The sequence below is a fragment of the Saimiri boliviensis genome, chromosome 10, assembly GCF_048565385.1.
Source record: "Saimiri boliviensis isolate mSaiBol1 chromosome 10, mSaiBol1.pri, whole genome shotgun sequence".
Taxonomy (NCBI): domain Eukaryota; kingdom Metazoa; phylum Chordata; class Mammalia; order Primates; family Cebidae; genus Saimiri; species Saimiri boliviensis.
Window position 1 is genome coordinate 14450248 of NC_133458.1, and position 27968 is coordinate 14478215.

The following is a 27968-nucleotide window of genomic DNA, read 5'->3' on the forward strand; positions in this document are numbered from 1 at the left end:
GCGACCTGGCCCTGCTGTCCGGGCCACTGTCCCAGGTCCCGGCCCGGCGCCATGGAGCGGCGCTGGCCCCTGGGGCTCGGGCTGGTGCTGCTGTTCTGCGCCCCGCTGCCCCCGGGGGCGCGCGCCAAGGAAGGTACCGACCCCCGCCCTCGCGCCCCCGCCCCGTCCCGGGGCCCGGCCGGCACCCCGCTGCAGGAGCCGGCATTCCTCGGGAGGCCCCGTTCCCCGCGCCCCTCGCCAGCTCCCTCGCTGTGCCCGGCCGCCCGGCTATCGACTGGCCAGGCCCATCTTTGGTCTTTAACCCCGAGCGGCTGCTCTCCCGGGTCAGTCACCCCGACTCCCGCAGGCCAGCAGTTTGGCCTGGGAGTGGGGAGGGAGTTCCTGACGCTTGCCAGGAAGCAGCACCTGCCCCCGCACCCCTGCTGCATTCCCGGGCAGTCCCAGCTTCAGGTGCCCACCCCAGAGACCTGAGCCCTTGCAAGTTGAAGGTGGGAAGTCGCCTCCTACCAACCCAGGCCAGGAACAGAGAGACCTGCCTCCGGGAGAAGGGTTAGGACTGACGCCACAGGGGCTCCCAGTTGTCGGAGTGGAACCTTCCACGTGAAAGCTGGAACACCCTCTCTGGCCCTACTACACATCCCACCCGTCCCCACTTCCCAGGCAGGCAGCTGTGCCTCTTATCCCCACTTCACGGCTCTGATCACTGCCAGATCAGGCCAAAGCAGGCTTCCGACAGTGGAGATGAGCTTCCCTACCCATGAAACCCCTTCCGAGGTCCTGGGTCCACCCTGCCCACGTCTTCCTGACCTCCACCGGTTCCAATTCGGCAGCTGATGGGTGCCCCAGACTGCAGCAGCCTGGGTGACTGAGCGCCTTGTGAGGCTGCTCTTCCTGCATTGACTTAGGTCAAAGACCCAACACTCCAACCCTTGCCCCATTCTGCCTTCTTTCCTTCACACGCAGAAAGAGGAGGGAAATCCCTGGAGCTCTTCACTCCTCATTCCTGAGCCCTTTTTCTCCCCTAAGCCTCAGGAAGTCACAGCTTTCAGGAACAGGATGTGGCAGCCTGGGGCTGGAGCCCCAGAATGGGGAATGTGGGCTGCAGGGGTCCCTCGTCCCCCAGAGGTGATAGGCTTCTTTTCTCCCCACTTTCAGTTACTCTGATGGACACAAGCAAGGCACAGGGAGAGCTGGGCTGGCTGCTGGATCCCCCAGAAGATGGGGTAAGTGTCAGCGGAGGGAAGGATCTTGGAAGAGTAGAGGCTGAAGGCCAGTGGGGAATGGGGTGGAGAGGTGGGTGGAGGAACAGAGAAAAGAGCAGGAAAAACTGGAAGTGTCTCCTCAGGGAGGGGGAGAGGAGGCTGAGTCAGAGCCTCCTGAATGGGACATGGGGTGGGGGGGTCAGACTTCACCCCAAGAAGAACACTTGAATGGCCTGGCTCCTCCAGTGAATACTTGGGAGTACTGTGAATACCAATTGATGCTTGTGAGTGGGAGATGAGCTCACATCCCCTGGGAAAGAATGTGCTATCCTGAGGATGATTGAAGGCTGAGGCCAGTGCTTTGCTGGGGGAGGGACAGAAAAGTCAGAAAAGCATCCTCGATCTGAGACCCATTCATCACAATGAAGCGCTGATAGGCTTCAGGGGTGGGGGAAACCCCATGAAAGTGTATTCTAAATTCTGTATATGTATGTGGGCACTTTTTTTCTAGAGAGGCCAGCCAAAGCTTTCATCAGATTCTTCAAAGGGTCTTTGACGCCTCCAAAGTTAAAAGCTGCTCCCCTAGAGGTTTCTGAGCCCTTAGCTCATCCTCTGCACCTCCTCAGGCAGACTCCAGGCACACCATGCATTCCAGCTGTTTGAAAGTGTCAGAGGTTGTTCCAATTCCCTTCCTTTCTTGGATGTTCCTAAGACCCGGTGAACAGGTTGTGGGGTGAGTCCCAGAGGGCATATTCAGACTCAAATGCAGAGAGCACCTCTAATGATGGAAGAAAAACCAAACTCAGTTTCTTCCTACTGCACTCTCAACACAAATCACTTCTGTGACCCATGGTCACCAAAATGTGTGTGGGGATTCCTCCCACCTGCAGTCAGTTCTCTGGCAAATTCTTCAGTGGACACTAGCTGAGTGACCTCTAATCTTATTGAGTTCTTACACTGATCACTGGCCAGGTCAGGCCAAAGCAGGCTTCTGACAGTGGAGGTGAGCCTCCCTACCCACGAAATCCCTGAGGTTCCCGGTCCACCCTGCCCACTCCTGGCTCACAGAGGCAGGCTCCTCCTGCCCTCCACCCATTCCAATTCTGCAGCTGATGGGTGTCCCAGGCCACAGGAGATAGCCTGGAGACAGCCTCAGGTTGAGGGCTCAGCCCCACAAGATTGTCCCACTCTAGACACCAATCACAAGTACCAGGTTGTCACCTGTACTTCTGTTCCATCAGCAGTAAACAGGTTTACCTGACCCCCTCCTCAGGTTCAATTAATTTGCTAGTATGGCTCACAGCACTCAGGGAAACATTTTCTTACATTTACTGGTTTATTTTAAAGGATATTACAGAAGATACCATGAACAGCAGATGCAATAGCTGCATGGGGCAAGGTGTACGTGAAGGAGGCGAGCCACCCTGCAGGAACGAAATCATACTCTGTGGTCCGGAAGCCCTAAACCCTGTCCTTCTGGGCTTTTATAGAGGCTTCAATACATAGGCATGATTGATTAGATCATTGGCCATTGGTTCTCAGCTCAACCTTCAGCCCCTCTACCTTCCCTGGAAGTTGGGGGTGGGGCTGAAAGTCCCAACTCTCCAATCACAACGTTGCCTTCTGCCAACCAGCCCTCCCCCAGCCCAGGCTAGTTCCCTTCCCCATCAGTCAGCTCATTAGCATGTAAAAAGACATTTGTCACTTTGGGGATTTTGAGGCTTTAGGAGTTGTTTGCCAGGAAATGAGGACAAAGACCAGATATATATTTTACAATTCACAGCACCCTTTCTGCCAGCAGCACAGCTGGCCACGGAACCTCAGGGGGCTGCCTAAGTCGCTGGAGCATCTACAGCTCTGGTTCTGGAACTGCCTCTCAGGGTTTCCTTCCTTACCCAAGGACTTGAGACTTCAATCCAGCCTCTGTTTCTGGTGTCAGGGTTACTTGCTTTCTTTCCCCCTGGGTCCTACGGTCCTGGCTCTGTTCTCTGTTCTCCCACAGAGTGGCCTGTAATTAGAGCTAACAGACTAAACCACAGTGGATCCTCCAGGAGGGGCCGTTTTGAAGATCTTGCATTAGACCAGTCCTAATAGGTGACTTATTTCATAAACCAGCTAATCACCCACAATGATAGCTGCAGGTCCATCTGCTGGCTCCCATGGGCTTTCCTTGGGCCCTTGACGTGTCCACCCAAATAAGTCTTCCCTAGTTGAACTAAATGGGAGTAAGGCCTCTTTCTCAGCGCAGGCAACACAGTCCTGCATGCTAGAAGGGCAAGGAGACAGTCTGCAGTCACATACTCCCACTATCTCCCTTGTCCCCCTCCTTCTCCCCATCTTGTCAACACACACACACGCACACACACACACACACACACACACACACACACACACACAGGCGTTCAGGTCCAGAATGCACCCATGTGGCAGCCAGCAGCGCCTGAGTGATAAGCAAAAGGATCCTGACTGCTGATCCTGGACAGCAGGTGTTTGGGTCCAGAATGCTCCCATGTGGCAGCCAGTAGCGCCTGAGTGATAAGCAAAAAGATCCTGACTGCTGATCCTGGACAGCTGGTTTTCTCCCATCTGTCCCTGCTGGAACTGGGAGCAACAAGTCACAGCTGGGAACATCTGCTGCTCCTGGCTCCAGCTGCATCGGCAGCAATCTGGCTAATGAGCTGCACATTAACCACCCACCACCCTGTCCACCTGACCCCCGCCATGCCTTCCACTTGGGCCTCCCCAGCACAGCCTGCCTTAAGAGCAGAGTCTTGGCGCCTTTTTCATTCCAGCTTCCTTGCCTTTTAGACACCTCTTGCCCAATCTTTGAACTCCCTAACATAATGCAGAAATATGTGCCTCATAGCAGCTTCTATTTCTGCCCCACCTCACCCCAAATTTTTTATTAATTTTTTTTTTGCATTTTCCCAGAGCTGAGGGTAGAAATGAGGGCCCCTGCATTATCATGGAATGGTAAAAACCCGGGGAAATTGAACTTTCTAAGACCCTCAATCCATTCTGCATTAAATTATGGGGTTGCAACAAAAATGTCAATGGAGCTTTTTAAAATTTCTCTGACAGGAAATACTTAAGAATGGTTGAGAAGAGTTTTTAAAGAAGAATAAAATGGGAGACTTGTCTGATGAGCAGGTATCAGAACCATCAGCTGTAACTAAAGATCACTCAGGTTAATGGAACAGAATAGAAAGTCCAAAAACAAACCCACATATGTGAGATTTTAGAATGTGATAGCATTGGAATTGCAAATCAGTATGGAAAGTAATAACTAGTGAATAAACAAACAATCAAACATTTGTAATTTTTAAATAAAAAGATAAAGATGTATCTTTCCATTATACACAAAATTAATTCTAAGGAAACTAATATCTAATCCTAAAAGCCAAGCTACACAAATTTTAGGAGAAAATATAGATCATTATAACCTTGAGACAGGAAAACTTCCCAGGCCAAGTACACAACCCAGAAATCATGAAGGGAAAGACTGTAGATGTTATTATTTAAGAAACTTACAATGTATGTCCACTATCAAAGACATCATTGGCAAAGCTAACAGGCATGGCAGACAGGGAGAAAATATTTGAAATATACATTTAAAGCAAATGATTCATGTCTATAATATGTTAAAAACTCATCCAAATGAATAATCAAAAGATAATAGAATATCAGGCAAAGGTTATAGGCAGATAATTGCATAAACATACAAATAGCCAATGAACAAAAGAGGAATATACAACCTCCTCCTCTAAGAAATGTAAATTAAAACAGTAAGAAGCTATGTTTTGACCTTGGGATTGGCAAAAAGTAAAAAGGTTATTAATATTCTATGTTGATGGGGTTTTGAAAATGACCCTTCTTGCATTGCTCGTGGAAGTGTAAATTGATAAACCTTTTTTGGAAGACAATTTGACAGTTATAAAATTTGTAGTATGTCTACCCTTTGATATAACAGTTCCATGGAAATCTTAGATTAATCGGTACATGATTTCTTAAAAAAAAAAAAAATAGAAGGTGTCTAAATGTCCAATAATAGGTGAATAACTAAATAAATTATGGCCTTCTCTACAATGGAGTATTATTTATGGATTGCTAAAAAAAAATAAATATAGATAGCTCTATATACACTTGTGGCTATCTTTCAAAAACTTATTTGTGAAAACAGAAAGTAGGTTACAAAATAACCCTTGTATGATCCCACGTTAAAAGCAAAACTCAGGAACATTCAGACATCTCTCTGGAGGCATTGAAAATGGTCTGGAAAGTTTTGCTACAAATTGTGGCATGGCTGCCTCTGAGAATGAGAGTGGAAGGGTATGGGTGAGGGAATGAAACTTTATTCTGTGTGAGTCTTTACTCTTTGACTTTCCACAAGAAGCACACAGATATAATAAGTAAGAGCATGAATTCTGGAGCCTGGGGTGCCTGGCTCATGTCCCAGCTCTGCCTCTCATAGCTGAGTACCTTGGCGAGTCACTTGACCTCCCTGTGCCTTAGTTTCCTTGTGGAATGTGCTTAAAATTGTGACTGGGCCATGGTAAGCACTGTGTTAGTGCCTGCCATTAATATTTAGAAATTTAAGAGTTATTTTCATATAAAAGAATTTAACAGCCTAGCCAACATGGCAAAACCCTGTCTCTACTGAAAATACAAAAAATTAGCAGGGTGTGGTGGTGCATGCCTGTAATCCTAACTATTCAGGAGGCTGAGGTGGGAGAATCACTTGAACCCGGGAGGCAGAGGTTACAGTGAGCCGAGATTGTGCCACTGCACTGCAGCCTATGCTAGAGAGTGAGACCTTTGCCTCAAAAAAAAAAAAAAAAAAAAAAAAAAAAAAAAAAAAAAGTTAAGGAGCACAGACTAGACAATATCAAGAAGTCCAGCCAAATCTGTCAATTGTTTTGATAATAGCTTTATCTGAAATATTGGAGAGGGTGAGAATCCCCTACACAGTTTTGTGCTTTTTCTTACCCTCCAAAAGCTATGGGGTTTTAATAATTAAAAATATATCTTGGGTTGGTTGTGGTGGCTCACACACTTTGGGAGGCCAAGCAGGAGGATGGCCTGAGGCCAGGTGTTTGAGATCATAGCAAGACCTCATCTCTACCAAAAAAAAAATATATATATATATATATAAAATATATATCCCAGTGTGTTGGCACGCCCTATAGTCCCAGCTACTTGGGAGACTGAGCCCAGGAGTTTGAGGCTGTAGTGAGCTTTGATTATACCACTGCACTGCAGACAGAAAAACACCCCTGTCTCTGAAAAATAAAAAAATGCATAAATTTCTCTTGAACAAACAGGATGGTTTTGTGTATGAGCTTTGCCATGGGGGTACCTGGCAGCTCTACTGATAAAATAGCTGGACTAGGTTAAATGAAGGGACCAGTTTCAACTAGGGATGTTAAGAGACATTTGTCTTGCCCATCCTATATCCAAATAAATCCCCAACCCTAAACAGTCTACTGTCCTGGAGCTGAGGGGTGGGGAGAGGCAGGACAAGTAGCATGAACCCGAGGGGCTCCGACACCCACTGCTTCTCCATCAGCCCTAAAAACCAAGGGTTTGGGGAGCAGGAAATGATTTGGTCCCTGACTCTAAATTCTTTCTTGCAGTGGAGTGAGGGGCAGCAGATGCTGAATGGGACACCCCTGTACATGTACCAGGACTGCCCAGTGCAAGGACGAGGAGACATCGACCACTGGCTTCGCTCCAATTGGATCTACCGCGGGGAGGAGGCTTCCCGTGTCCATGTGGAGCTTCAGTTCACCGTGCGGGACTGCAAGAGTTTCCCTGGGGGAGCTGGGCCTCTGGGCTGCAAGGAGACCTTCAACCTTCTGTACATGGAGAGTGACCATGATGTGGGCATTCAGCTCCGACGGCCCTTGTTCCATAAGGTGCTGCGTCCCTCCATGCCATCTCAGTCCTGGTGCAGATCCCTGTGGCATGGCTGTGTGCCAGAGAAGGTGGCAGAGACAGGAAGAGGGTGCAGAGGTAGAATCATGAAAAGAATTTGGCACTTGAGGGCTGGGCATGGTGGCTCATGCCTGTAATTCCAGTGCTTTGGGAAGCTGAGTTGGAAAGATCCTTTGAGGCCAGGAGCTTGAGACCAGACTGGGCAACATAGCAAAACTTCATCTCTGCAAAAAATTAAAAATCATCTGGGCATGGTGGCCCATACCTGCAGTCCCAGCTACTCAGGAGGCTGAGGCAGGAGGATCTCTTGAGCCCAGGAGTTTGAGGCTGCAGTGGTCTATGATTGTGCCACTGCACTCCAGCCTGGGCAACAGAGCAAAACGCTGTCTCTAAAGAAAAAAAAGAATGTGGCATTGGAAATCAGAAGGGCTAGATTTGATTCCCTTTTCTGCTGTGGCCTGACTTTGGGAGTGTCATTTAACCTCTCCAGCTTTTGTTTCGTAGTCATAAAATAGTGACAATAATAGGGCCAACTGTATCTATTTTAGAGGCTTTTATAAGCATCCACTAACATCCCAGGATGCCACAGTGGAGGAGGGACGTGTAGCACAGAAGTATTTAGACTTTTCCTATCGATACCTGCGATGTTCATACGCAGCACACTCTCGTAGGATTGCTGGAGTCACGTAGCAAGACAGTTCCTTGCAGGCTAGCACTCCAACGCATCCCTTTCTTTCCTATTCAAGAAAACATATCGGGATGTGGAAAAGTAAGGAGCATTTTATGATAGAATGTGCTCTTGTTTCTTTCCAAAGAGAAAATGTGGTAAAGTTTGTTCTAGTAATACATTGATAATGACATGCTCTATAACTGATCATGTTATCGGCACTGGGTTTGGGAATGCTTCTGAATAGTAGAAATTTTATGGACTGTAGGGTTGCATTGCCTAGCTCCATGACCTGGTAGCTATGTGGTCTTGTATAAGGTCTTTAACTTCTATTAGCCTTGATTTCCTCATCTATTAAGTAGAGACAATAAGCCATCCTACCTCATAAGAGGATTGCTTGAGCTAAATAGCAAAATGCACATAAAATGCTTAGCCTGGCACCTCACATATACAAGGCTCATTGTTCGTGGTTGTGTAAAGTATTAAGCCAATGATTGTTTCTGTTATGTGGGAAAGAAGCAGGACTTTGCCATCACTCCCCTTTCTTTCCTACCCTCTACCCAGGTAACCACGGTGGCTGCAGACCAGAGCTTCACCATTCGAGACCTCGCATCTGGCTCCGTGAAGCTGAATGTGGAGCGTTGCTCCCTGGGCCACCTGACCCGCCGTGGTCTCTACCTTGCTTTCCACAACCCGGGTGCCTGTGTGGCCCTAGTGTCTGTCCGGGTCTTCTACCAGCGCTGTCCTGAGACCCTAAATGGCTTGGCCCAATTCCCTGACACTCTGCCTGGCCCTGCTGGTTTGGTGGAAGTGGCAGGGACCTGCCTGCCCCATGCGCGGGCCAGCTCCAGGCCCTCAGGCACACCCCGCATGCACTGCAGCCCTGACGGCGAGTGGCTGGTGCCTGTGGGACGGTGCCACTGTGAGCCTGGCTATGAGGAAAGTGGCAGTGGCGAGGGATGCATTGGTAAGAATGGAGGTGGTGAGAATCTGAGGAACCACTCGGGAGGCTTGCAGGAGTACCCCAGCAGGGAAGGAGGCCAGTGCTCCATCTCAGTGGGTTTTTAACCTGAGTGTCCCAGAGCAGTGGACACACACATGCAGAGATGTTTCTAGTAGAAGGGATTGGGGCAGGAGGCGGTGGTGGTGGTTCTGCCTGTAAAAACATGTATGGAACCACTGCTCTGCTGCATTCTCTCTCCAGCCTGCCCTAGTGGCTCCTACCGGATGGACATGGACACACCCCATTGTCTCATGTGCCCCCAGCACAGCACAGCTGAATCTGAGGGTGCTACCATCTGTACCTGTGACAGCGGCCATTACAGAGCTTCTGGGGAGGGCCCCCAGGTGGCATGCACACGTGAGTCTAGGGTGTGGGGCCTGGCCATCTGGAGGGAGGGGCTGGATCTTTCCTGAGACTTTGTCACAGTTGGATTTTTCCAGAGCTTGTCAGATATTGGAGACAGTCCAGGGTGTCAGGCACTTCTAGTCGCTGCCCTGGTCCCCTGCTCTCCCTAGAAGAATGCAGACATATAGTCAAACCCAGCAGAAATCAAATCTCCCCAGGAGGACTTCAGAGGACATCAAGAATTGGGTGATGGAAGAGGCCAGGGATCAGCAGCTTGGGTGACGGCAAGGTCGGCTCCTACTGATGGCTCCTCTTCTCCCACAGGTCCCCCCTCAGTCCCCCAAAACCTGAGCTTCTCTGCATCAGGGACCCAGCTCTCCCTGCATTGGGAACCCCCAGCAGATATGGGGGGACGCCAGGATGTCAGATACAATGTGAGATGTTTCCAGTGTCAGGACACAGCACAGGACGAGGGGCCCTGCCAGCCCTGTGCAGGAGGCGTGCACTTCTCTCCGGGGGCCCAGGGGCTCACCACACCTGCGGTGCGTGTCAATGGCCTTGAACCTTACGCCAACTACACCTTTAACGTTGAAGCCCAGAATGGAGTGTCAGGGCTGGGCAGCTCTGGCCATGCCAGTACCTCACTCAGCATCAGCATGGGGCATGCAGGTGAGAGGCTGGGAGGGGCTGGGACAGGGATCTGGCAGAGACAGAGGGCTTAAGACCACAGGGACAAATGGATGGGCAGGAAGCAATTGAGGAGTTTCAAAGGAAGCCAGGCGAGGTGGTTCACACCTGTAATCCCAGCACTTTGGGAGGCTGAGGTGGGCAGATCACAAAGTCAGCAGATCAAGACTATCCTAGCTAACATGATGAAACCCCACCTCTACTAAAAATACAAAAAATTAGCCAGGCGTGGTGGCACAGGCCTGTAGTCCCAGCTACTTGGAAGGCTGAGGCAGGAGAATCGCTTGAACCCGGGAGGCGGAGGTTGCTATGAGCCAAGATCGAGCCATTGCACTGCAGCCTGGGCAACAGAGTGAGATTCTATCTCAAAAAAAAAAAAAGAAAGGAAAGAAGGAAAAGTTACAAAGGTTATTTCCTTTTTCTTCCATATCCAACCTTATCCCTCCGGATCCCCAGAGTCACTGTCAGGCTTGTCTCTGAGACTGGTGAAGAAAGAACCGAGACAGCTGGAGCTGACCTGGGCAGGATCCCGGCCCCGAAGCCCTGGGGGGAACCTGAGCTACGAGTTGCACGTGCTGAACCAGGTCAGGATGCTACTGAGAGATGGGTCTCCAGTGTCTGTGCCCGGACACATGCCAACATTCCTAGCCTGGGGTGTGAGGTGGGAGGAATCCACCCGAAGTCCACTGTGTGGCTTTCTCAGGTCTCTTTCAAAAGTCTTTGAAGAACCCTGTCCTAACCATTCTCACGTGCCCTGATCATCTAACCATCTTACGTGCTCCAATCCCTGCTACTGGAAACATCTCTGCATGTGTGTGTCCGCTGCTCTGGGGCACCCAGGTTAAAAGCCCACTGAGCCAGAGCTCATGTGCCTCTCCCCACGTGCTCTCATGCTGTCCATCACATCCACCCGGGCCTGGCTCACTGCCCACTTAATGCAAGTCCAACCCACAGGACGAAGAACGGCACCAGATGGTTCTAGAACCCAGGGTCTTGCTGACAGAGCTGCAGCCTGACACCACGTACATCGTCAGAGTGCGAATGCTGACCCCACTGGGTCCTGGCCCCTTCTCCCCTGATCATGAGTTTCGGACCAGCCCACCAGGTGGCGTATCTTGTGTTCTGCCCCAACACCCAACACGCACACCTGTTGCCCCACTGAGGCAACTCAGTTCCATTTCCACGTAGCTACCTTTCATCTTCCTCTACACACATGCACACACTCTCCCTTCTCCCGGGGGTAGGGGACAGACACCAACCCAACACTCCCTGAGAGACCTGACCCTAGGTGTACCCAGGGCCCTGCCCTTTAACCCCCTCCCTCCTATGAACTGTGAGCCCCCACACTTCCTCACCCCTTTGTGCCTGCAGTGTCCAGGGGCCTGACCGGAGGAGAGATCGTGGCCATCATCTTTGGGCTGCTGCTTGGTGCAGGCTTGCTGCTTGGGATTCTCGTCTTCCGGTCCAGGTGCCAGCTCCTGCCCCCTCCCCAGCCACCAGCCCTGGGTCAGAAGCCCCTGACTGCAACCCCAAATTACCCTCCTATCCCCTGCTACCAAAGCTCACACCCATTCTGCACTACTTCCTGTTTCTGGGGAAGATTCAGCCAGAGCCCTTCAGACCCCTGAGGTGGTCCTGGGGCCCTAAGGAGCTTGTCCCCAACCCCCACAGGAGAGCCCAGCGGCGGCAGCGGCAGAGGCAGCGCGACCGCGTCACCGATGTGGATCGGGGTGAGCCATGTGCACCTGCATGTGTTGCTACATGTGTGTGCACACCTGTGTATGTGTGCCTGTGCCTGTGTGTGTGTGTGTGTGTGTGTGCGTGCGCATTGGGAGATGCCACTGGGAAGGGATCAAGGGACCCCCATTTGCTAGGCCACCTCCGGGGGTGCATGTGGGGTTTGTTGTCCCCAGGGCTCTTGTGTTTTGCTACCTAATTAATTCTGGTTAATTAACTTTGTACTGACAGCCCCCCCAGTGGCTCTGATGCGATTATCTGTTAGTGTCCATTAGCTGCTGCTGCTGCTGTCTTGTCACCCTGGGCAGCCGCTCTGGGCAGCCCTCCCCATCCCGGGGGCCAGGCTCAGGCTGGAGGACGATTGACGTCCTCCGAAGCTTGTGAGCTTCCTGCTTGTCACCTCATTAGGTGTCCCACAGAAGGGAGAGTGAGTGGTCCATCCAGGCAGCGAGGGTGGGAGCCAGGCGCGGCTCTGTCTGGGAATGTGAACGAGGTGCGACTGACCAGAGCAGTATGGGGACTGGACACTGAGAAGATTGGGCAACTTAAGCAGCTAATATGCTCTTCGGGTGTGGATTCTGGCCACCACCCTGGACCTTGTGGTTTGAGGACAGGGGAGCTTTGAGCGCAGACAGGGAGAAGAGAGGCTTCATTGCTAAGGATAGACTTTCTCCCACCTCAGCCATAACAAGAGTCTCCTTGGGAAACTGAGGTGTGGAGAAGTGTGAGATCTGCTGCTGGCCCCTCCTCCTCACCCTCACAGTCTTGAGCCCTGATGTCCGTACTCCCTGACCCCCTGTTCTCCCCATAGAGGACAAGGTGTGGCTGAAGCCCTATGTGGACCTCCAGGCATACGAGGACCCTGCACAGGGAGCCTTGGACTTTACCCGGGAGCTTGATCCAGCCTGGCTGATGGTAGACACTGTCATAGGTGAAGGTAATCCTGCCGCGCGTTGCAGCAGGCCCCCTCTGTGGGGCAGCACAGAGCCGCCCTCAGGCCCCTTCCTTCCAGTGCCTCCCTGGGGAGCCCAGCTGGCTTCCCTGGCCCAAGAGTTTCCAGATGCATTCACTCTGCTCTGCTCTGTATCCTCTTTGAACTATTGTGTTCTTGTTTAAAACTCCTCATCAGGTGCCCTGGAGCAACCCCTGCCTCCTACACACTTGTTTCTATAGTTAGAGAGTTTCTGATAAAGGGCATTAAACACATCATCTTCAGCCATGGAGGTGTTGCTGTGCTGAGGGTCTGGATGCTCTCCGACGATGCCCAAATGCAGGAGTCATTCCCTCCCTAGCCTGGCATTCCACCCCATCAGAGGTCCTGTGTCCTTGGGCTGCCCTGATCCCTTGGGTCACCAGAGGAAATAGATCTCAGCAAAGAACAAAGCTTAGCGCTGTCCTTGCCAATTGTGCGGCCAAGCCAGGCAAGCTGGGATCAGACGAGCTCACAGAAGAGAGGTGGCCATAGCCATCGTCCCTGCCACTTGGGTACTAGCCCCCGACTGGCTTGCCCTTCATGAGCACGGCCCAGTCCCGCTGCACAGGGCTCATTCACCCTGCAGTTACCGAGCACCTATGGTGAGCCAAGAACTGTCCAAGCACTGGGAGACAGTGGGGACTACTAGGTCATGGCATTGCACTTCAGCTCCAGACTCTGACCTTCCCCAGGAAGGACAGCCCACGCCCTGTCCCAGGAAGGGCACTCCACACTCCTGATTCTCCAGAAAAGAAAAGGGCTGGAGGACTGGAGGGGTTGCTGCCTGTCCTCTGGGGGAGCCTGGCAGTGCATCAGGCCACAGCCTGTTTTCTTTCTTCCCAGGAGAGTTTGGGGAAGTGTATCGAGGGACCTTGAGGCTCCCCAGCCAGGACTGCAAGACTGTGGCCATTAAGACCTTAAAAGACACATCCCCAGATGGCCAGTGGTGGAACTTCCTTCGAGAGGCGACCATCATGGGCCAGTTTAGCCACCCACATATTCTGCATCTGGAAGGCGTCGTCACAAAGAGTATGAGGAGCGGTCTCCCTCAGCTGGGGACGGGAAATGCAGGAAGGAGCGGTGAAACCACTGAACGTAGAGGGAGGATGTGCGGCCAAGGGCAGGAAGCCTGGTTCTGAATGTGATATGTGTGCTCTGTGTCTCAGGAAAGCCCATCATGATCATCACAGAATTTATGGAGAATGGAGCCCTGGATGCCTTCCTGAGGGTGAGGAGGGCAGAGGACCGTCTGGGGAGGGGAATGCACTGTGGCATCCTGGACACTGAGAGGAGACCCTGCCCATCCTCTGACTCGCCCACCCACCCTGCTGCAGGAGCGGGAGGACCAGCTTGCCCCTGGGCAGCTAGTGGCCATGCTGCAGGGCATAGCATCTGGCATGAACTACCTCAGTAATCGCAAGTATGTCCACCGGGACCTGGCTGCCAGAAACATCTTGGTGAATCAAAACCTGTGCTGCAAGGTGTCTGACTTTGGCCTGACTCGCCTCCTGAATGACTTTGATGGCACGTACGAAACCCAGGTGAGAGCCCAGTACTAACTGAATGCACATTCCCACTGCACCATAATGTGCTAGTCATAGTCATGTGTATATAAGCACAAAGACTCGTGCTCAGGTGGACGCCATAACTTTCCATCCCTGACCCACGTGCCTTCTTAGGGAGGAAAGATCCCTATCCGTTGGACAGCCCCTGAAGCCATTGCCCGTCGAATCTTCACCACAGCCAGTGACGTGTGGAGCTTTGGGATTGTGATGTGGGAGGTGCTGAGTTTTGGGGACAAGCCTTATGGGGAGATGAACAATCAGGAGGTGAGCCCCAGAACAGTCTTCCTCATCTCATCTCCAGCTCACACCTGTCTCCTCCCAAGGTCCTCCCATGGCCTTTTCCTGCAAACATCCCTATTTATTCATGACCCACGGTTTTTCTGTACTCCTGGCTCTTCTGGTCCTTCTTCACCTCATGCCCTGCTCTCTTTACTCCTCCCACCCCGATCCTCTCACTGTGATCTTCTCCTCTTGGTCCTCCCACCTCCTCCCATCCTGCCTGCCAGCAATTATCTTGTGTGAACATCAGTTTCACATCAGCCTCCAGGTTAGCTTGCTATTCTACAGCATCCTCCTGTCCCACCCTGCAGGTCATGAAGAGCATTGAGGAGGGGTACCGGTTGCCCCCTCCTGTGGACTGCCCTGCCCCTCTCTATGAGCTCATGAAGAACTGCTGGGCATACGACAGTGCCCGCCGGCCACACTTCCACAAGCTTCAGGCACATCTGGAGCAACTGCTTGCCAACCCCCACTCCCTGCGGACCATTGCCAACTTTGACCCCAGGTAACCATGCAGGGGAAGGACCAGGGAAACTGGAGGCAGCTGTGGGAGAGTGGAAATGGGCATTCAGCCATATCCTCTGAGTGCTGGGCCTGGGGAGCTCTGGACCAAGTCCAGTGTATGAGGCAAGTCCAAGTCTATGTGCCCTTGGGGAGAGCCCAAGAGGTCAGCTTTAGATTACTCATATTTGCAGAAAATCACTTACAGCTGGCCCTCAGTTCCCTCACTTCACCTGGACTGGGGAGGGTCCCCATCTTTTCCCTTCCCAGGCTGCCTCACCTAGGACACTCATGGAGCCAGCCTTGCCAATCCCACTGTGTTGTGCTATGGTCCAGTCTTAGGATACATCCCCTTCCATAGAACTATTTCTGCATGTGGAGGAAAGGGTCATCCATTCGTGACGTTTGGAGGACCTATTGGTGCGAACTGTTTGCTGGACATTGGAGATACAGCTGCACTTTTTTTTTTTTTTTTGAGACAGAGTCTCACTGTTGCCCAGGCTGGCGTGCAGTGGCACGATCTGGCCTCACTCCTCTGCCTCCCAGGTTGAAACGATTCTTCTGCCTCAACCTCCTGAGTAGCTGGAACTACAGGCATGCGCAACTGCTACGCCCGACTAATTTTTGTATTTTTAGTAGAGACGGGGTTTTACCATGTTGGTCAGGCTGGTCTCAAAATCCTGACCTCATGATCTGCCCGCTTCAGTCTCCCAAAGTGCTGGGATTACAGGCATGAGCCACCGCACCTGGCCAATACAGCTGCACTTATGACCTGGTAACTGCTCCAAGGAGCTTGGGCAGCCAGGCTGGGGTGGGGTAGGCAGGAGCAGCCTTGGAAGATTTGGGAAGGCTCCTGGGTCACATGGCTAGTCTGGGAGGAGCTGAGGGCTGGCAGTTGCAGATAGCGTAGGATGACTGCAGCATTGTGTTTGGGAATAACCTTGAGGCTGGAGAGACAACCAGAGTCAACACAAAGAGGACCAGCCCTGTTGAGAAGCTTGGACTTTACCCTGAATGCAGAGAACCAATTATACACACACACACACACACACACATATTTTTTTTTTTTTTTTTTTTTTTTTTGAGACAGAGTTTCACTATGTCACCCAGGCTGAAGGCCAATGCCATGATCTCAGCTCACTGCAACCTCCCCTTCTTGGGTTCAAGTGATTCTCCTGCCTCAGCCTCCCGAGTAGCTGAGATTACAGGTGCCCACCACAATGCCCAGCTGATTTTCGTATATTTAGTAGAGACCAGGTTTCACCATGTTGACCAAGTTGAACTCCTGACCTCAGGTGATCCACCCACCTTGGCCTCCCAAAGTGCTGAGATTACAGACGTGAGCCACTGCACCTAGCCGAACCAATTCTTAAAAACTGTCCACAGGAGAGGATGTGGTCAGAGTTGCATTTTACCAAATATATGACCTGAATGTAGAGAAGGAACTGATGGGCAAGGGGGTAGGGGCTCAGGTGGGGGAAACAGGCAAGGCTGTATTTAAGTGCTTTGCTGGGTAGCCAGCCTGGCCAGCTGGCCTCTGCATCCAACCACCATACATAACCTTGTTTCTGGGAGAAAACATGCTCTAAGTTCCAACTTTTGAAACTATCTTTTGGAGCGCAACTCCCTCATACACTGGAGACTGCATGTGCTAATCTTTCTGGAATGCTGGATATTTTTTCCCCCAGCAGATTTACTTTGCTAATGGTTTTTGGCTCTGGCGAGCTTTAGTACAGGAACACTCATTGTATTGAGGGTGTCAGAGTGCAAGAATAATAGCCAACGTTTGAAGGTGGTGAGGAAGGACTGCTCCCAGAACTCAAGAGGCTACTGTGGAAAAAGGCAGGACCACACCCAGGTGCCAGGGCCCCTACCTTCAGCTTCCTCTCAGACAGGAGACGTCCATGTCTTTTTTTCTTTTTTTTTAAGACAGTCTCTGTTACCCAGGCTGGAGTGCAGTGGCGTGATCTCGGCTCACTGCAACCTCCACCTCCTGGGTTCAAGCAATTCTCCTGCCTCAGCTTCCCGAATAGCTAGGATTACAGGCACCTGCCACCAGGCCCAGCTAATTTTTGTATTTTTAGTAGAGATGGGGTTTCACTGTGTCCCAGGCTGGTCTCGAACTCCTGACCTCAGGCTATCCGCCCACCTCAGTCTCCCAAAATGCTGGGATTACAGGTGTGAGCCATCATGCCCTGCTGACTTCCATGTCTTAACCAGCCTCTAGTCAGGTGCCCAGAACGGCCATTCCAGCAGGAGACAGGCTGGTGGTCCACTTCTGTTAGGGCCTCCCAGGGCAGTTCCTTCCCTAGGTCTGTTGACATAGCAGGGCTTTCAGTCAGCTGCTGTTGTGAGCACACCAGGAAACAGGCCAGGAAGTGGGCTCACAGATAATGGTGGGATGAATCCACTCTAGATGATCTCTCTGCCCAGACACCAAACTTCAGTGCTTGCTGCTGATGCTCAGAGGCTGAGGTCAACCAGATCAGCCCTGGTACCCCTGCAAGGCTGACACAGCCCATATCCCACAGGGTGACTCTTCGCCTGCCCAGCCTGAGCGGCTCAGATGGGATCCCGTATCGGAGCGTCTCTGAGTGGCTCGAGTCCATACGCATGAAACGCTACATCCTGCACTTCCACTCGGCTGGGCTGGACACCATGGAGTGTGTGCTGGAGCTGACCGCTGAGTAAGGAGCTGGGGCTGTCTGGGCTGGAAGGACTGCGGGCGTGGAGCCTCCAGAGACTCATGGCCTTCCCCGTTCCTTGCCCACAGGGACCTGACGCAGATGGGAATCACACTGCCCGGGCACCAGAAGCGAATTCTTTGCAGTATTCAGGGATTCAAGGACTGAGCCCTCCTCTCACCCCACCCCCAGTCAGGGAGCAAGGAGCAAGGACAGGCCAAGGCCGTTCATGGTCACTCCCTGCATCCCTTCCCACAGCCTACCAGACCTAGGCTAACGGTGCTGCTCCTGCCCACTTTTGGAACCATGCTCTGCACCCCAGAAACCTCTTTGTTTTAAAAGGGAGGTGGGGGTAGAAGTAACAAGGTGATCACGGCAGGGAGTTGGGGGTTAATATATATATACATACATACACATATATATTTTTGTACATAAACAGGAACTGATTTTCTGCCTGCATCCCACCCATGAGGGCGGTAAGCACTACAAAAGAGCCAACTACTGAGAATTCTGGAAAACAAGGTTTTTTTATTTGTAGCTATAGCTACAACCTGGCAGCACAGGGGAGGGTGAGGACGTCCTGGAGGGAGTACAAAGGCTGCTCGGGGCCGGCCGAGGGCGTGGGTGCAGCAGTGAAAGCAGCAGCACTAAACCTGGTGCCCCTCAGGTGGGGTCCTGGAGGACGGTGGGAAGTCCCTGCAGGATAGGCGAGGACTACACCCCAGGGTGGGGAACTCTGCACCCCTAGGCCACCCTCAGGCCCAGGGTCAGGGCACCTGGGATGCTAGCGTGGGGCTGGGAATGGGAGGGGTTAGACATTAAAACAATAATTGAGGTGGGGGCACGTGGTCTCAGTGTGGGTGGTCCACAGCGGGCATGGGCTGCAGTCTGCAGAGGGCCACTCCTCACTCAGGTCTGGGCTCGACCAGTGTGGCACTTCCGACAGAGCACGTGACCGTCCAGGGGGAAGCAGCCATTGTCATCTGCCTCAATCGACAGGGGCTTCCCGCAGTCCTGGGAAGAAGGAAGGGTGAGGGGCACTGGACCAAAGGCTCCTGCCCTGTTCCATGCCACCCCACCTCCATGCAGCTCCTTCTTAAATTAGAAAGATGCTTCATGGCTCAGAGCTGGTGTCATCAAACTTTCCAGCCATACCCAAGTCCTCATCCCTATCCCACTTCCAGTCACCCACTAGGCCCTTCCTGCAAGAGGGCAAGCAGTGGGTAGAGCTGCTTCCAAGGTGCATGCTCCGCTGCCCACCACCACCCTAATAAAATAGAGGTTTGGGGGCCTCTCCCATCCTGCTTCACCTCCATTCGAAGATCTCAGATCATCCCCTGCCACTGTAAAACACCATGTCCTTCCCTCCTATTGGCTGGTCCCCTTTCTTGGCTTCTCTATGACTCAAAGTGACCTCAGATGCCCCCCCGACCCCTTTCCTGCAGTGGCAAAGAAGCATTTGGGCAGGGCAGATGGGGGTGCTACCATGAGCCACCCTCAAACTCACCGCACTGTTTGCTAAATACTAGTGATTTCCACCACCCAGTTAGTAAGCAGCAGCTCGCACCACCTCCTGGTCGGAGCCAGCCCAAGGAACCCAGAAGGGTGGCTGACCTCACACTTGTAACATTTCATGTGGAAGTTCTTGTCCAGGGCAACCACTCGCACAGTCTCATCTCTGCCAGGCTCAGGCATGATGGGCTCTGAGCAGACGGAGCACCTCGGGGCGTACTGCCTGGGAGGGGCAGAAATGGCCGGCGGTCAGCCCAGGGGGGCCAGGGCTTTCAAACCCTGTGTGCAGAAGCAGAAGCCAGGTTGTGCAGCCAAGAAGGGGACTTCTCTGCCCTGCGTCTCTAGGTGGAGGAAGCTCACGGGAAGGGCCTAAGACTGAGCCACCATATCTGGCCCTCATCAAAGGGAATTTCTTGCCTCACCAGTCACTCTTCCAAAGGAAGGGAGAGTCACTCTCCCACACACCAGCCACGGTCCAGCCTTACTGTCCCATTCACACTGCAGCTCCTGCAGAAAGCCAGCCCTGAAGCACCCCTCCCATCCCATCCTGGTTCCCTGACCCTCGCCTTCCACCAGTCCTCCGACCCCCACGTACCACTGCCTCTGCCCGACTGCCTGGCAGTGTGGAGGAATGTGAGTCATGGCCACCCCCAGAATCCTCAAAGTGTTTCCCCCAAACACCCCTCAGAGGTGGGGGTCAGATTGTGCACAGTTCCCACAGCTGCACTGAGGTTCTGTGGATCAGCCTGACCAAGCAGCCACCTTCTAAACACTGTTTCTGTGGAGAAACCAGTATTCCCAATAGCTGATCTCCAAAAGAACTTTTAGAACCCAGCCTGTGTGTGAAATGAAGTCACTCCAGCCCACTTCACTAAATGCTGATATACACCCAAAATAGGCCTCAGTGCATCAAGGGTGAGGGAGGGACTAGCCACTCCATGCCCAGGCTGAAAGCCCCTGGACAGCTACATCCAGATTATTTGGTCCCTGCTGTCTACAGATAGGACATGGGACCAGAAAGCAAGACCAGGGGTTTGGGCTGTCCTGAGGCCGGGGTAGCAAGCAGCCTGACTACCAGACCGGGTGTGGCCGGAGCCCAGAAGGCAGGTCCTCACTTGTGGTAGTCGGGGACACAGTGGGGCCGGTTGGCCTGGTCCACGATGAAGGAGGTGCCCTCCAGGGGGCGGGCGCAGACCACACAGGTGAAGCACTGTGGATGGTAGGCTTTGCCCGTGGCCCTCAGCATGCGGTCGGTGATGGGCTGCCCACAGGTGTTGCACTTCTCCAGGGTGTCCTGAGGAGGCAGCACGAGGGGGTTGGCTAGGAACCAGCACCCCACAGCCGGCTTCCAGGGCCCGACTGCCCAGCACAGCCCGACTCACAGTGTAGCAGCCCTCGCAGTACGGTGCCCCCTCCAAGCTGTAGAACTGCTGGCCCTGGAGCTGCTGGGTGCACTGGTGGCAGGTGAAGCAGGTGATGTGGAACAGCTGCCCCAGGGCACGGACGGCTGGCTGAGCCCGGGCCAGGGGCTGATGGCATCGGCCGCAGAGTTCTGGGAAGGCCGGAGAAGATGGCAATAAATAGAAGGAAGTATGAAGGGCTGCAAGGGATCAGCCAGCTCAGATGGGGATTGGAGCCACAGCCCTGGCCCCCACCGGGATGTGGGGCAGGGTGGGGGTGACCTGATGAGGGGTTGCTCACCATTGGCGGCCACCGTCTGCCTCTGAGGATGCTCCATGTCCTGCATTAGCTGCTGAGTCAGCTGCTCCAGCTCCTCCACCTCCTTCAGAGTCAGGGGCCCTGGGGCCCCCGGGGAGCGTACCTGCAACCCCAACACTTTCTTCACACTCTCGAGGGCCGCTGCCTCCCACAACTCCCCAGGCCAGCCTACCCGGCTTCTTCCAAGGAGGTCTTAGCTCCCAGCTCGTGTCCCAGATGCTCAGGCTAGACCCTGAAAGCTTCTCCTTTGACCCCCCACCCCCACCATCCCCAGCCTCACACAAATAACAGGGGAAGGGGATCTAAGCCTGGATCTCGTCCAGCAAGACATTTCCACCCGCTTTGCCGAGACCCCCTGAGCAGTCACAGACAGGCCAGAATAACTGAGCGGACGGAGGCCACGCACACAGCAGCTCAAGTCACTGAAGCACCGGACACTCCGGGGCCACGCCTCACTCCACAGAGCATGCTCAGACATCGCCCCATGGAACAGGGGCACGCAGTGGGGTGCACACACACGCACACACACCTACCCGGCCTGCCTGCTGCTGAGCAGCCCCTGTCAGCGTGAGGATACAACACAGGCAGGAATTGTAGGTTAAACCCCCAGAGCTGTCTGCAGGAGCCCAGCCCCCCCGCCACACACAGAGACCCCATCCATCAAGTGAGGGGCTTCTGGACTAGCTCACTCAGGTCCTTCCCCAGCAGTCTCAGAGAAGGTCCAAAGGCCACCCCCTACACCAGCCCAACCTCCCATTTGGGGATCCCGGGGACGGGGGTGGGGGTGGATGTTAAGGACAGCGCTGCCAATAACCCTGAGAACTCCGGGAGGGGCTGTCTGCCCTGCACCAGCCCCGCCAGGAGATGCTCCCACAGGAGCACGTGCATGGAAAAGCCTACCCAGGACCGTGGCCCCATCCCTGAGTGTGCTACCTGCAGATGCCTTCATTCCCATAACACATGGAACCTCCACAGCCCCCTGGCTACCTCCTCCCGCAGGCCCTCTCCCCTCAGCCCTGGCTGCCCAGCTCATCCTTCAGAAGCAAAGAATCCTCACCTGCATCACCTCCCATGGGCATCCCTGTTCATCAGGACACTCTATCCAGCACTGTCCCCTCTGCCAGCCTGCACCAATGCTAAACTTCCCTCTATCTCAGTCACCTTCCATCATGGGACACCCTTGACCTCACATTTACATCCAAGTCCATTTCCAGCCATCATCTGCCTCTCCTCTTCCCCATTCACACCTACTTCGTGAACCCAGAAAAGTTTTAATGCCCCCACCTCCAACCCACCCCTGGACTTTGTCCTCCATGCCCCAGCCGGGCCCCTTGACCATCTACTCCTGCAAGGCTCACTGCCATTCCAGGAACCTGCAGCCACCCGCAGCTATCTGGCCCAGTCTCCAACCCCAAGTCACACCACCACCCGCTTCCTGTTTCTGCTTCCAAGCTGCAGAAATCAGTGGAGAGATGGCTGAACACTGCAGAGTGAGCTCAAAACACTGCAGAGCCCTTGAGCCCTCCAGCCCTGCCTTCCCCACCGCAGCTGTTCCAGACCTCTCTGTCTCCTGAGCCCCCACCTGCTTCACCCCCTCAATTGCACCGTGACCTCAACTCGCACATGCCTGAGAACATGGAAGCCAGCCAGCTTAAGCTCCCTCATCGTCCTTCCCCTCCACACTGCAGCCACCCTGTCCTTGCTGTCTGGGATGTGTCTAGGGGGAGGGGACATCACCAAGATCTCCTCCAGGGCCCGAAGCAATCTGCCCCTCCTCTCCCATAATGCTCACCCTCCACCAGCTGCTTCCCCTGGTTACACAAGTACCTGAGCCCTTCTCCCCCAACTTGAAACACACCACAGACTCACACTCACATCCTCACACATACGTACCCCCACACACCACTCACATGCACACACATAACCACATCACACACATACACTCAAAATACCACACCCCTCATATATTCACATCCACACATATATACCACACACACACCTCACTCACATGCACACTCACACTCAGATATACCACACCAGGCCAGGTGGGGTGGCTCATGCCTGTAATCCCACCACTTTGGAAGGCTGAGGCGAGCAGATCACTTGAGGTCAGGAGTTCGAGACCAGCCTGGCCAACACGGTGAAACCCTGTCTGTACTAAAAAAACAAAAATTAGCCAGGCGTAGTGGCAAGTGCCTGTAATCTCAGCTACTCAGGAGGCTGAGGCAGGAGAATTGCTGGAGCCCAGGAGGCGGAGGTTGCGGTGAGCCGAGCTCACACCACTGCACTCCAGCCTGGGCAACAGCCTACACTCTGTCCCACAAAAAAAAAAAAAAAAAAAAAAAATACCACACCACACACTCACACACACCATTCACATATATATACGTATACACACAACCACACACCATGCACATCGCACACACACACCTTCACACTCACACATGCACATACTCACATACACATACTTTCACACATACAATCACACCACACACATTATACAACCACTCATACATTCATGCTCACACATCCACACTCACCTACACATATGCCATACCCACACCCACACACTAACACACACCATTCACACACCACTCATCTATTCTCACACACACACACACACACCACTGACACAGTCCTCCCATTCCTCCTTTTCCCCGCCAATCTTTAAGACCAGGCTCCACCAACAGACGCACTTCTCCCCACCCACTCATCCTCGGCTCCTCACACTGTGTTCCCACCACAGGGCACAAACGGGCCATCCCAAGACTGTTGCCAATTTCCCAACAGTCTAATCTCTAGCCTTGAGTCCTCACTCCCTCCAACGCCCCCGCTCAAGAGCTCAGCTCTCTTCTCCAAGTGTGCCCTGACTCTTCTTCCTACGCCTCCCAGTCCCTGCTCCCTGCACTCCCTGGGAAGCTCCTAAGCTTTGACCCTGATCCTTCGGTGTCACAGTGTCACTACGCCCCACCACCACGCCAGACATCCCTGGCCCTCTCTTGAAACCTGGCCCTGTGCTTCTAACTGAATGATGGCCCCAGCTGAAAGTCCTCTTGGGACTTGTTGCTCAACCATATGACAGCTGGACCCCACCTCTTCCCGTCAAACCATTTCCCCTTCTGGACTTCTCTCTTTTGTCAGCAATACTATCTCCACCCATACCCCCAATCTCCAAATCACCCGGAAGATTTTGTTTCCTCTTCCCCACAGCCTTGTCTTCCAATTGCTCATCGCCTGCTAAGTCTCCGAGCTTCTGCCTTCCCAAGGGCTCGGCACACGGTGCTCACATGTGGGGCTGATTTTTCACTGCAACTAATGTTACTATTGCCCGAAAGTGAACACACACACAGCACTGACCTCCCTCGAATACACCTCTCTGCTGGTGAAACTTTCCAGAAAGCTTCCAAAGACACTGCTTTCACCAGCCCTCCTGACCCACCCATACCTACTCAAAAATCATGAAAGACTCTCCAGTGCTCAAGAGCTCCTTGGTGAGCCACTTCACCTCCTACTCCCTCCAGCCCCATTTGCCTCTCCAAGTAGAATTCTATCATTTTCCCACAGGAACCTTCCACTTTCTGTTCTCCAAACATCCCTTTCCTCTCTGGATTCTTACGTCCTGCCCATCCGTCGAAGCCTTTCCTAATTTGCCAGGCCCCGAGTTGACTCCCGGGTCTGAGTGTTGGGAGTCCCTGCAAAGCTCACTGGCCCCTGGCATTTTTTCCTATGCTGTGTCTGAGGGTATGCAGACATCCACACTATTAGTACGGATGCTTGGACTGGATGACCATCAGAGTCATCTTGGTCACCAGAAACTGGACAATCTTACCTCCTGAACTAGAAGGCAAGAACCGTTGTGTAATTACGGCTTTTCTATTTTGAGTATTTATGTGCTAGATACAGAACCCAACACTCTCTAGGTATTAGCTCACCTAATCTTCACAACCACTGTATGGAGTCGATAATGTTAAAGATGGAGAAACTGAGGCTCAGGGTTCACTTAACTTGCCCAGGCTAAGGACTTGGGAGAAGCTGAGCCAGGAATTCCATCCTAGGTCCATCTGACACCTAAGGCTGAGCTTCTTGCAGAGATCTCTTCCCTCTTGTGTCCCAGTCTCCTGGGCACAGAGCACAGTGCCTGGCACTTGGTGGATGCTGGCTCAGCCCATGTTTACTGGGGCTGACTTATCTCCAAGCCCTCGGGCAGAAAGAGTGCTCAGAGGAGCAGGGAGATTAACACAAGAACCAAGAATGGGAAAAACCAAGGTGGGACTGGTGATCTCATCCCTCCCTTTAACATTCTGGGACAAAGTCACAAGGAAAGGTCCACCAGGTCCTCCTCCTCCTAATTCAGAGCCTGTGCTCTCTGCGCCCTCCCAGTCAGGCCCCACCCAGCCCCACACCCAGCGAGGCCTCTTCTCCAGAAGAGCATTTTCTTACCATTGTTTCATCAGGCTAACCCCACAGGATAAGAATTCCTATCCCACCACCCCTATGTCCACTCTGACTCTCCAGTCACCTTCGTGCTGATGCTCTGGCTCCTGACTCGGTCCCGCCCCAGTGCCCGGGTCCCAGCCTTGTCCTACCAGCATCTCTCACCTGGTTTGGGTTCTGAGCCGGTGGGGGCACAGGGTGCTGCTTCTCCTGCACTCGGGGCTTCTCCCTCTGCTGAGCATAGGTGAAGCTGGCAGGTTGAGGGGTGCCTGTGCCAGTGGAAATAGCTTCGGGGTGCCCCAATTTTTGATTCGGCTGTGACCCAGGTCCACCTGGGGCTCCAGGACTAAACTTGGAAGCCACAGGAGTAAACTTAGGAGTCACTGGAGAAAACTTAGGGGCTGGTGCCGGAGATGGGGCTGGGGGACCTCGGGACTGGGTGTTAGCCAAAGACACAGGCTGGGGCTGGGGCTGGACATGGAGTTGGACCTGAGGCTTAGCCTGGGGCTGGGGTTGAACAGGGAACTGTGTCTGGCTCGAAGTGGGAGCCTGGGGCAGAGGCTGGGAGCTGGAAGGGGCTTTCCAAGGAGGCAAGGGTGCTGTGCCCCCAACTGCAGGCTTAGTACTGGACTTGGAAATGAATGGAGTAGCCACTGGTGGGGGCACATATCCAGATGACACCTGCAAGGGGAGGGAGAGGGAAGAGAGATGCAGTCAGGAGAACACCATCCTCCATAGCTCCATCCCCAGTCTCTCTGGCCCTGGACCCTGCTTTTCCTACTCTCTGTTCCCTTACCCGGGCTTTGAAAGGATCATTTTTGGTCATGTCATCCAGCAGTGAGGACAGAGAGTCGATCTCCAGGTCAATACTGCTCACCTTCTCTCTGGGCTAGAGGGTCAGAGGTCAGAGCACCTATTCCATGCCTCCATCCCCCCTCCCCCAACAGGGCAGAGGTGCAGAGGAGGTAAGAAGAAAGGACCTTCTTCTCCTCTCCTTGGGGGTGTCCTGGTGCAGCCGCCCTTCCCAGGTCTCCATACCTGTGGTGGGAGCGGTATGGGGGCTTCAGGCCCTCCGTCCTCTTCCAGCGGAGGCGGCGGGGAAGGGAAGATCTCCTCCTCCAGAGGCGCAGGGGGAAACGATTCCTCGATCGGGGGAGGGGGCGGCGGGAAAGCACCTCCCAGAGCACCCTCTGCATCGTCGCCATCCCCAGCGAGGGGAGGTGGGGGTAGGGGAAAGTCTGAGGTAGGAAGAGGAGAGACGTCGGCCAGGGTCCGTCTACCCTCACCCAAGCTTCCCTCGCTTTACAGCTCTAACCCGTGACCCAAGAACTCTCGGGGGTCCCGGAGCGTGTGGGAAAGCAAAGGAGGCGCGCAGGGCACGCGGAGAGCACCGGGTCAGGAAAGGCCAGGGGCACGGCCGAGGAGTGATGCAGCTCCCGTTACACTTCGGAAAACGGACCCGGAGGGGAAGATTCGTGGCCCGCATTCCCGCCTCCCACCCCCAGGCGGGGGACTTGGAACGGTCCCAGGAGCCCTGGCTTCCAGCCACGAGCTCCATGATGAGGTAAGAACATCTGCTCGGGACAGGGTGGCTGCGCCCAGCCCCCTCGGCAACAACCTTTCCAGACATCCCCAAATTCCCGAAACCACGGCGCCGGCCGAGGTCCCGTCCCCAAGCCCCGCTGCATACCTTCCGGGGGCGGCGGCGGGATCTCGCCGACCCGGCCCATCTGCGCGCGCTGGGCCCCAGGCGCCGGGGGAGGCTCGCTGTCCCCAGGCCGGAAGGGATTCACTTTGGGCTTTGGGGCCACCACAGGGCCGAACTTCTTCTGCGGGGCGTAAAAAGCCGGAGCGGAGACCGAGACCGAAACCGAGATCGCGGGAGATGGGCGGGGGGCCGCCATGGCCGGGCCGGGCTGCTGGGGTGGGTCGCCAGGTTACGCAGCGCCGAGCCCGGCTCAGGAGCCCCCGGCGGTCCCAGCTGCCCTCGGCGACCCCCACGCGCCCCCTCCCGGCGCCCCGCACCCCCGTCCCCGTGGGGCCGCCCGGCCACTCCCCGCGCCTAACCGCGGGCCGAAGCGTGCGCGCTGCGTCTCGGGTGGCCGCCTCGGCGCCGGGTCCGCGGACTCTGCGTCCCGGTCCGGAGCAGCCTCGAGCCGGGCGGGGAAGGACCCACGGAAGGAGGAGGAAGGGAGGAGGGAGGGGGCGGGGAGAAAGCGGCGCCCAGACCATACAAGGAGCGGCCCGGAGAGGGGGCGGGGAGAGCGGGGAAGGGCGGACCAGGCAGGAAACACCCCCAGGAAGGGGCCCGGATCCTGCCCCAGGCTCGAGGCTCCGCCGAAGTCCGGCCCGCAACCCCACTCACCGCCGCCCCCGCCACCCCGGCCGGGCTCGGACCCCAGCTCCCCGAGCACAGGCCTCTGATGTCATTTCCTGACCTGCCCACCCTCCCCGCCCGACCCGCGGGCGCCCGAGATCTGACTCACGGTCCCCCTCCGGGCTCAGCGGCGGAGGTAGGGCGGGTGCCCTCGAGGTAGCCACGCAGCTCCTGGGTGCCTCCGGCCGGGCCCAGCGACCTTCTCTCGGGCCTGCCGTTACCTGGTCCCCTCCCGCCACCACCCGCTACCCGGCCACCTCTGAGTCAGCCTGGGGTGCCAGACGCTTGCAGCTGGGCTCCAGGGTGCAAGGGGATGGGGAATGAGGGGGGCGTTCTTCCTCCCGGCACC

At 54.4% G+C, this 27968-nt stretch overlaps 3 protein-coding genes across 5 annotated transcripts in view; 2 read left to right on the forward strand and 1 right to left on the reverse strand.

The window, feature by feature from the left end:
• On the forward strand, positions 1–18085 carry EPHA1 (EPH receptor A1). Its single transcript, XM_039472581.2, has 18 exons — positions 1–133; positions 1156–1223; positions 6836–7117; positions 8368–8770; positions 9008–9163; positions 9476–9820; positions 10295–10422; positions 10793–10943; positions 11210–11306; positions 11510–11568; positions 12387–12512; positions 13392–13577; positions 13715–13776; positions 13883–14089; positions 14228–14377; positions 14704–14897; positions 17425–17580; positions 17667–18085. Exons 1-18 carry the CDS (start codon positions 52–54, stop codon positions 17743–17745), a joined length of 2931 nt encoding a protein of 976 aa, XP_039328515.1. The 5' UTR covers positions 1–51; the 3' UTR covers positions 17746–18085.
• On the reverse strand, positions 18086–27518 carry ZYX (zyxin). Of its 3 annotated transcripts, none has more exons than XM_039472584.2 (10): positions 27310–27517; positions 26933–27158; positions 26281–26480; positions 26039–26131; positions 25408–25923; positions 20791–20911; positions 20472–20641; positions 20205–20383; positions 19192–19312; positions 18086–18591 (listed from the first exon to the last, which is right to left on the reverse strand). In XM_039472584.2, exons 1-10 carry the CDS (start codon positions 27472–27474, stop codon positions 18487–18489), a joined length of 1896 nt encoding a protein of 631 aa, XP_039328518.1. In that variant the 5' UTR covers positions 27475–27517; the 3' UTR covers positions 18086–18486. The 3 variants fall into 3 exon arrangements, with proteins under 3 accessions (XP_039328518.1, XP_039328517.1, XP_039328519.1); XM_039472583.2 differs by having other exon boundaries at positions 26933–27161; XM_039472585.2 differs by lacking the exon at positions 26039–26131 and having other exon boundaries at positions 26933–27161; positions 27310–27518.
• The window catches only part of FAM131B (family with sequence similarity 131 member B), a 33778-nt gene continuing 32233 nt past the window's right edge, over positions 26424–27968 (forward strand). Inside the window, exon 1 of the mRNA XM_003929810.4 lies at positions 26424–26806. The gene's annotated coding sequence lies outside the window, so the exon portion shown is untranslated. The remainder of the gene's footprint in view (positions 26807–27968) is intronic.